Raw genomic sequence first — 10,086 nt, 5'->3', positions numbered from 1 at the left:
ACATGTAAAGTAGAGGAAGATGGGCATGGATGTTAGCTCAGGGCCAGTCTTCCTCAGCAAAAAGAGGAGGATTGGCAGTAGTTAGCTCAAGGCTAATCTTCCTCAAAACAAAACCAAGGAGAATGAATAAACCAACTGGGATGTTCATATAATGGAACACTACTCAGTAATAAAAAGGGACAAACTACTAAATCATGTAACAACACAGGTGAATCTCAAAAACATTATTCGAATAAAGACTTGCACAAAAGTATACTTACTGTATGATTTTATGAATATGATGTTTCTGAAAAGGTAAGACAAAAAAAGGTGAAAAATATTAGAACAATGGGGATTGCTCTGGGCAGGGTGGTATTGGGGATTGACTGGTAAGGGACGTGAGAAACCTCTTTGTGGTGTTAGAAACACTCTATAACTTGATAGGACTGGGTTACACAGGTGTGCACATCTGTCAAAACTCATTGGATGATACACTTAAGATTTATGCATTTTGCTGAGTAAATTTCACCCAAAAAAGTGGACAGCTATCTATCTATCTGTGTGTCTGTCTAAAGGTATGGACTTGTTGTAATGACTGCTATTGGCACACCACAAATTTGTCCCGTGAGCTTTCTATCAGCCTCAATACAAAAGGAAGGTGTACTCTATTGAGGGCTTGTTCTTGTATTTGTTATTGTTTCTTTGCTCTAAATAATAGTGAAAAGCTCCTCTCACAAGCAGGTCATCTGAGGGCCCAAGATTCCTTGTGCCTCTGGGGCTGACGGCAGAGACTGACAGCTTTTGGTCATGATTTCACCGTCTATTTATTGAGTTACTGTTTAGTTACTGTTAGTTATTTGTTGGGTTACTGTAGGAGGAATGTTGTGCTTAGTTCAGGCTCACATGTTTAGTGTACCTGAGCATATCTATAACAATTTATTGTCTTCTTGTCTTTGAAGGGCTGATACACAAAAGGGGAAGCAACGATGTCTTGTGTGGCCCCCAAGAGCTAAGTGAGGACCCAGGGTAGAGCTGCAGTGAGATAGTCAGACTTTGGTCTAGAATGAGGAAAAATCTTCCCATCGCTAATTTCCTCTGGCAATAGGAACTTTTTGGGGAAGTAGAGGGCTCCCGTTCACTGGACCACATTTTTCCAGGGTCTTTCACAACACTGCAATGAAGACGTTGCCTCTGGCTGGGATCTCATCTGAAGGCTCGACGGGGAAAGGGTTTACTTCTAAGCTCACTTACATAGCTTTTGGCAGGATTCAGTGCCTTGAGGTTTATTGGTCTGAGGACATTAGTTCTTCACTGTCTGCTGGCCAGTGACTTCCTTCAGTTCCTTGCCAAATGGGCCTCTCCAATCTGGCAATTTGCTTCATCAAACCTAGCAAGAGAGTGTATTCTTTTGGTTAGAAACAAATTACTAAAGCAGAAGGGGTTACAATAAGGCCATGAATACCACTAGGCAAGAATCATTGGGGACGATCTTAGAGGCTGCTACCACATTCCAGATTCCACCAACATAGAATGTCTTCCCTGGACTTTGTTTGGTACTGTACCTCTTATTCCATGATGCTTTTCAAACAAATGGCTTGTTGAAAATATCGAATAAATACTCAACCCAAGATCTGTGCCAAGCTCTGTCCCCAAGATGATATTCCCCTTTCTCCCATCCCTTGCCTGTCTCTTCGTGTGTAACTTTTCCTCCATTGTTCAAAGCCTGGCCAAAAACTGCCTCCTCCTTGAGATCTCCCCAGGGCTCTGGGTAGAAGTTCCCCCAAGTGTCCACAGCCATGCCCTTGAACACTTGGTTTAAAAGCATTGTGCCCACAGCTGCTGGTTCTGTAATGCCGTGAACATAGGGTATTCCTAAATAATTCTTATCACGTCAGCTGCTCTTTTCAAGAATTTTAAGCATTTTGAAGTTTGTAGAAGTTCAAGCATGAGATGGAAATGCTTTGCCTGATGTCCTTCAGTGGCCTAAGGGTGGAAAATTCCAGCAGGAACAAAAGAAGGAGAAAAAGAAGTCTTCCTGGAGTGCTTTCAGCATAATTGGATCTTGGGGACATTGTCCCAGAGGTATAAAAAGTTTCCTGATGGTTCCATTTCCAAACTTTTAATCACTTCAGGGGACACAATAATCCCAGTTACAGTGCTGGTTTCAAGTTGCCTTCTACATGTACTGGTGGCTCCTTTGGAGATTTTGCCTAAAACACAGAATCAAGGCAGAGTGGGAAGAACTGGCTTTCATCCCTTCTTCAAGTCAGACGTGGCTCTTAGCCTGGGCCTTTCAAACTAGTATTGCTATTCCTGGCCCCTGTGCTATTTCCAAGTCATAGGGACCCGTTCTCACTAGGTTCCTGAATAAGGTAAGTGAGAATTCTTATAAGAGTAATTGTCAACCTTTTATTAGCCCAGTAAGATTTCCAGCTTCTGAGGATTTTTCAAGGGGACTGGTGCTTGAAAAGGGAAAAAATCAAGCAATTTCAGTGGTATAACAAAGACTGAGGGCCATGCAGATGCCTTTCTTCCTGGGTCAGAAAAACCTAGATGGCAAGAAGCCTATGAAACTTTTCAGTCTCATTTAATGGATTCACTTAATTTCAGAGACAGTCCCAGAAATGAGATGGTCTCAGGGGTTCAGAGCCTCTTCTTGTACAACTCTAGGGAGCTTCATTCACATTGTAGCCATGGAAATGGCAGGAGTTGTACCGGAGTTATGTTCCAGAGGATGCCATTACATTGCCAACAATGTAGACAAAGTTTCATGGAGCTGTGTGCATCGCTGTGGGCTGGTGTCAGAGGGGCTCCCTGGGCCAAGCAGCCCAGACTTTCTGAGCCCTCCTTGCCCACTTCAATAAGAGCAGCTCTGCTTTACATTTGACGATTCTGAATTTAAGAAAACAAAAGTTTTATCTCTTAGAGTTTGAACATCATTGATCTCTACCAGTCCCAGCACAGAATAGGGTAACCTGAGGGTCTAATTGAGGGAAGAAACTACTGAATTCTACACAGCAAATTAGAAGGTTAAATAGAATACAGCCCAAGTCTCTGGGCTTACCAACCTGATGACTTTCCACAAATGCAATGCAATACCAGAGGGAAGCCGAACGACTACCACATGAACAAGAAAAACTCAGAAAGCTGCCTGCTTGGTTCAATGTGAAGAAGAGTTTTATAATACTCCAGAGCTCTTTAAATATGGAGTACACTGTTTGGGAATGTAGTGAGCTCTTCATCTTTAGAAGAGATCAAGCTGAAACTGAAAAGCCATGCATTAGTGTGGTGTAGAAAAAGCTCTATTATGGGAGAGACGGTTGGACTAAATTACTTGGGGAGCATAATCAGTGACAGGATGTTAGTCTAGGTGACGTATCCAGCAGCTCAGCCAAAAGGCTCGAAGACTGTTAATGTCCACTGACTCCTGTGTGGACACTCACCCGGAGGAAAGGTGACCCAGTAGTATGATAAGAAAAAAAATCACTGCATTAGTTACCTAAGATAATTAGATTTCCAGAAGCTGTGATCCGCTGCGGGTTTTTGGAGCCAGTCCTCTATCTTCACGGAACATCAGATTCAAACTATTGGGACAGATGAGCATTTCCAGAGCATGAAGTTATCTTGGAGACCTCCCTGCTTTCCCTTGCCTCTCTCCATGTCCAGTCTCCTTTTGTCCATAAATGCACAGCTGGATTCTGTATCACCAAAGGAACCTCCCTTGACCCCTGTTCCCACCAATACCCTGAGTCCTGTTTTGGATGCTCTGGCCTCTCCTGAACCTTCTATTTCCCCTCCCTGCCAGGTTGTGAACCCACTTAAGCCTGGGCTGTGAGTCACCCCTGTTCCTGAGAGGAATTGTCACACCCACGTACTGGGTGATCAACGAGTGTTTGGTGGATAGATGTTCAGACATGGATGGATGGATGGATGGATGGATGGATGGACGGATGGATGGATAATGGATGGATGAATGGACAGATGGACGGATGGACAGACAGATGGATGGAAAGCCCTGGAGTTGGTGTTGCCCATGAGAAAGGAGATCTTAGAAACAACAAGAATATTCTTGCTGTGACAATGCTCTGGAGAGAAGAAATAAAGTGAGCATTCACAACTAATCATTTCACTAGTACCTGGCTCAAAGAGGGAGGACATGGAGCAAACTGCAAGTCACTTTTCTGATCAAAGTTTAATGAGATGAACTGCCCTCTGGGACACAGAACCACTAAGATGGATGTGTTTTGTGTCTTGTCTCTGATCAAATGCATTAAATTGTCAGAATCACCATTTTAAACACTGTAAATTTGAAGTGCTATGGCCCTAAAGTAATTTCTGATTTTCTTGCTCCTTTTTCCTGGAAAGAAATAGAGACTGTGGACTTTCAGAACTGTTTGCAAACCCCTCAGCCTGACTGGAACTCCAGACCAAATGCCCTAGACCTACGCGAGGCAAAGAATGTTGAGTTTGGATCTCTGAGTATTTTCTTCAGTTGAAAGAGGAGACACAACATGGAAAGTGCCAACCAGACTGCCTCCGTGACAGAGTTTATTCTCCTGGGCCTCTCGGCCCACCCAAAGCTGGAGAAAACGTTCTTTGTGCTCATCCTGTCAATGTACCTGGTGAGCCTGCTGGGCAATGGGGTCCTCATCCTGGTAACTGTGTCTGTCTCTCACTTGCACACACCCATGTACTTCTTCCTGGGGAATCTCTCCTTCCTGGACATCTGCTACATGACCTCCTCAGTCCCCCTCATTCTCAACAGCTTCCTGACCCCTGGGAAGACCATCTCCTTCTCAGCCTGTGCCATGCAGATGTTCCTCTCCTTTGCCATGGGAGCCACAGAGTGTGTGCTCCTGGGCATGATGGCATTGGATCGCTATGTGGCCATTTGCAACCCCCTTAGATACCCCGTGGTCATGAGCAAGGCTGCCTACGTGCCCATGGCTGCCAGCTCCTGGGCAGCTGGAAGTGCTGCTTCCATGGTTCAAACATCCCTTGCAATGAAGCTGCCCTTCTGTGGAAACAATGTCATCAACCACTTCACCTGTGAGATCCTGGCCGTCCTGAGGTTGGCCTGTGCTGACATCTCCATCAATGTGATCAGTATGGGAGTGACAAATGTGATCTTCCTTGCAATCCCAGTCCTGTTCATTTTTGTCTCTTACGTGTTCATCATTGCTACCATCCTGCAGATCCCCTCAGCTGAGGGGAGGAAAAAGGCCTTCTCCACCTGCTCTGCCCACCTCACGATCGTGGTCGTCTTCTACGGGACCATCCTCTTCATGTATGGGAAGCCCAAGTCCAAAGACCCGCTGGGGGCAGACGAACAGGACCTTTCAGACAAGCTCATTTCCCTCTTCTACGGGGTGGTGACCCCCATGCTCAACCCCATCATCTACAGCCTGAGGAACAAGGACGTGAAGGCTGCTGTGAGGAACCTGGTAAGTCAGAAACGCTTCACCCAGTGATGTTTGGAGGACAGATGTCCCCGTAGTTCTGTGCCTCTTGGCTGCTCTCACCCACAAATCTCAGAAGAATGTGTCCCGCAAAGAAGATACACCTGAAGAATGATTGCCAGAAAATCAGCTTACACATGTAATGGAGAACTTTGGCTGTTACTGGACCCAAGTGTTAAAAATGATGAAACCTAAAACCTGACGGGAGTGTGACTTGAGAGAAGTGTAATGCTGGTTAAAAAACAAGTAGTGATTTTTCTGATTCTCTAGTGTGCAAATCTGAATTCACTTTTGTGAGAAAGTTGTTCCTTTGTTTTGGGAAAAATAGCTTTGCGTAACTTTGTGTTATGTAAAGGTCCAAGATCCTGCTCTGGAAAGGAAGCACTGAAGACAATATGGGGCAAAACGTCATGACACAACAGTATAAAAAATTGTCTTTATTGTAGATGAAATCGCACATCTTCAAATTTTATTTTTCTTGGAGGCAGGGCTGAGATTGGAGATGAGAATGCAGCTGGCATTCTTCCTTTCCCTGAGACTCAGAGGAGTTGGGACCAGGTAGATTTCACGTAAGGCATTTCCTTTGAGGGCAAGTGGGTCAGATCCTGCAACACATGTGTGGGGGATCTCAGCCTGGGAGCACTCAGAGTTTCATTTTTCTTCCCTCAGTAAGTCTTGTTTAAGTTCACAGTCTGGCCCTACAGTCTGGGGAGTTAAAGGATGGACCTGTAGGGGGAAAGCAGAGCGGGGCTACCACAGCAAGCCGAGGGAGGCTGGAGTCAGGATGGTGAGACGTGACCAGCGGAAGTTGGAGCAAGGTGGCTGACTGAGGAGACCTGGATGATAAAAGTGAAAGGCGGAGCCAGTTCACTGTGCACCTGACAAGAGGCCCAGAAGTAAAATGTGTGAGGTTCTCAGGCAGTAGAAACACAAAAGGGAGCAAAGATATTGCGAGGGAGAGAACTTCGAATGTCTCTTTTTCCTTGAGGCAATTAGATGTCCATTTTTTCCTGAGAATCAAAACTTTCTGATGGAGACAAACACTCCTTGCTCAGGTATCCCGGGCTCCTCCTGTCTGGGACGTGGCCTGCCACTCTCTTCAGCCCTGCAGGTGCTCTCCTGCCCATACTGGGCAGAAACGTGCACACCGCTCACTGCTTGTGTGGCCCCTTCAACAGTCTCTCGGGCTGTAGGAGCCCAGGAACGTGTTCCTGTTTCACTTTTCCAAACCTGGTATTATCTGTCCCACGCTGGTGTGAATTCACCTTTTCCTGTTGAGCACAGAGCCCATCTACACCCTCTTATCTCACTATAGAGAGGACGGCATCAACTTGGGATAAATTCCAACCATTTGTAAGTTAAGAATTGACTTAAAAATGAAACATACTTGCAGAACAAAATTTCTCTTACACATACTTCATTTTACTAGTTTTGACTTAGAGGACTGTGCCTGGTTCCCCTCCCAGATCCTTCTGTAGGACTGAAGGACGTGTTCCTCCAGCTGCTGAAGGTGCTACTGGCAGACGGCGTCCAGCTGTCAGACGTCTTCGGGAGTTAGCTAAAGAGGGCTCTGAGCTGAAGACAGCTGACTCACCCAAGGTCATGCCCACTTCTTTGGGACACCCCAGATCCAATGACTGATTGATGGAGGGACATAAATGTCTTGCCACAACTCAGGACAGCTCTGAAGGGCCGTCCCAGGGCCAGAGTTCCCCATGGGGCTGACAGGCCTTTGTTGAGACTGAATCACAGCCCAATTTCCCCCTCTGCCCAATCCCACTTCCTTATCCTCCCCTCCATCAGTGTAGATCCCAAGAGCACTTCCTAATAAACCTCCTGCACCCCCATCTCAGACTCCGCTTCCCAGCAAACCCAAACTGTAACACCATGCAAACTCCAACGCTCAAGTAACACATGTATTCTCTTTTCAGAGGGTTCTCTGGGCACTGGCAATACTTAGCAAGAATCATGGAGAATTGTCGGGTGAGGCAGCATAGTGCAGTGTTAGCAACAGAAGCTTTGGAACCAGATCGTGGTTGGATTCCAGCTCCTGTACTTACCGTGGTTATAACCTTGAACTTTGCTTTCTATTGTAGATAATTTCTATGAAATTGGCCTGCCACCTCCCACCCTGTCCACCTCCCTAGTTCAGTGTTTCCCAATCTTTTTCTTGCCAGGGAACTCAGAGAAAATAATGGGATTTGTTTGGCAGCCTGTGGTAAGTGGATGAGTCTACTCACGGCTGAAGGCACTTCACCTGGGAGCTTAGGTCATACATGTCCTGCTTAGTGGCCCCAGGGGGATTCTGAGCTTGGCATGTCTGGAGTCTGTGGCATGTTGGTTAGAAAGCCCTGCCAGAGGCAGAATGTCTCTTCCTTTAGCACCTGATTAGAGGAGAGTCATGCCCCTTCTCCTGGCCACAGATAATTGGACACTTGACCCAAACTGGGCTGATCATATTTTCTCTCCAAGGAATTTGGAATTTGGATATAGAGACCCTTGTTAGTTGGCATAGGGCTCTTGAACTGAGAGACCACATAAAGCCAGGGTTGATGTGACCATGTATCTTGCAAGAGAGAGAAAGCTGGTCTACAGAGAGAGATGACAATCAAATGCACAAAGAGAACTATACTCGTGAAAACAGAAATACAGGGTGCAATACGTGAGCTAAGACTTGGAGCAATCCTTTTCACTTTATTTAATGGGAAAATTTAAACCTGTGGAAAAGTAGAGAAAATAATAAAATAGATTCTTAGACATTCATCTCCCAGATCCAATGATGATGTACTCGTGGCCAATCTTGTTCATTGATACCCCCATGGATTATTTCTCCCTCTCCTGGATTATTTTGAAACAAATCCCAGATGATCATAACATTTCATCCTTAATCACTTCAGTAGTTATCTCTAAAAATGATTACTACTTTGGTAAGATACAAATAAGTTACCATTATCATACCTAAAACTCAACAGTAATTCCTTAATATCATCAATTATCCAGCATTTGTATTTCCCCAAATGTCTTATAAATGCTTTAACTGTTTCAATGTGTTTATTTGAACCAAAATCCAAATGACTATACACTATGATCAGTCTCTTTTAAGCTATAGTTCTGTCCACCCCTCCCTCTTGGTTGACTTTTTTGGTAAGGAACGGTTTCCCACTGTGGGGAACTGTGGAGTTTGCCACAGTCTGCATTTTACTGACTACAGTCCTGTGAGTCTGTCCCTGTCTTGCCTGTAAATTGGTGATGAAACTTGCAAGTTTTTGCTTTAGCGTGCATGGCTCCTGAGGTTTTTTGACATGACCCTAGTATCTTTGATGGCTTCCTGGCTTCCTGGTATGTCCAGATGTTTCAGGCTCAACAGTTCCTCTCCAGACCTGGAAAAAACCGTTTTTTCTCAGAAGCTTTTGTTTCCTGGAGTGGAGAATAGTTATTTAGAAACCACAATTTGGGTGCTAGGGGTGCTACTGAGTTTATTATAGTTTCAAGGCCTTTTCAGTCAAAAGAGCTAGGAAATATATATGTTTCCTATATTTGAGTTGTATGGATAGATGGATGATGTATACATCCATATGTACAAATCAGAGTAAGATCTACAGAATTTCTACTTAACCTTATTGATTTCATACCTGCATCTCCTTCTTTCATGTACTATCTCCTCATTCCAGAAAAGTTTGGAGAGGGCTTAAAGTTACACCAACATAACAAGATGTCAAGAGCTACTGTGGGCATAGTTCCTGTAAAGAGTAGAAGTGAGTCAGTCCTGGTGATGTGTGCCCTGACTCTCATGTGCCTGGAAATATTGGGGCCAGTCATAACGTCTGAGGCAATGGTAGGGGCCCTCCTCCTCTTCTGCTTGTTTCTGAGCTTTCCACAGGAGATCCAAGCCCACAAGTGGAGTACTGCGGGGTGACAGGCCGGGGAAGAGTTGCAGGAGAAACCCAACTGGGGAGAGAGAGACTCCAATCTGGAATCTCAAGGCATCTTGCAGCCCAGGGGTGACTTTCTAAAACCTCAATGAGGGCAGTCCCTAGCCCCTGTTTGCCATGGGTGGCCTCTGGCAAAAAAGGACAGACAAAAAGGAAGCTGACAGATCTCCTCTGAACGGGGCTAGAAGTCCTGAATTCTGCATCCCTGCAAGATAGATGGTTTCAGTGTTTGAGCCACTTAGAAAAGGGAGATTTGTTGAGTATTTGGAAGGCTGGAATCATAGCCAGAAGCTAGGTATCTGGGGGTCAGTGGTCTCCCAGGATTTAAAATCACATTTCTTTACAATTTACACTACATGTTTATTTATTTAGGAAGTATATAGACATTCTACTGTACCAATATGTTATGCACATTATAAAATGTTTACAAAAATAGAAATAAAAAAGATGGGATGAAGATAAAATAAAATACAAAAAGGAAGAGCCAACATGGGGCAAAGAAGAAAACAAAGGTAGGTCACAAATTCATTTGTTCATTAATTCAGCAACTATTTATTGAGTGTCTACTGTGAGCCAGGTCCAGTTTTTGTACTTAGGACCCAGCTGTGAACAACGGGTGAAAAACTCCTGCCTCTGTGAAACTGACATTATAGCAGGAGGGAAACAGACAAGAAACAATGACTAAAATAAATAAGAAAATAATATGGATATTAGAA

At 44.7% G+C, this 10,086-nt stretch overlaps 1 protein-coding gene across 1 annotated transcript; it reads left to right on the top strand.

The window, feature by feature from the left end:
• Positions 1-4,490: 4,490 nt before the first annotated feature.
• LOC103542376 (olfactory receptor 13C7) lies at positions 4,491-5,450 on the top strand. The gene has a single exon (XM_008509302.2). It carries the CDS (start codon positions 4,491-4,493, stop codon positions 5,448-5,450), a length of 960 nt encoding a protein of 319 aa, XP_008507524.2.
• The last annotated feature ends 4,636 nt before the right edge of the window (positions 5,451-10,086 follow it).

This window comes from Equus przewalskii, chromosome 26 (assembly GCF_037783145.1).
Source record: "Equus przewalskii isolate Varuska chromosome 26, EquPr2, whole genome shotgun sequence".
NCBI classification, from domain to species: Eukaryota; Metazoa; Chordata; class Mammalia; order Perissodactyla; family Equidae; genus Equus; species Equus przewalskii.
This window is presented reverse-complemented; position numbering and strand designations above follow the sequence as displayed.

Coding starts and splice junctions, on each gene's coding strand:
- LOC103542376 (XM_008509302.2), top strand. CDS start 4,491: ATGGAAAGTGCCAACCAGACTGCCTCCGTGACAGAGTTTATTCTCCTG.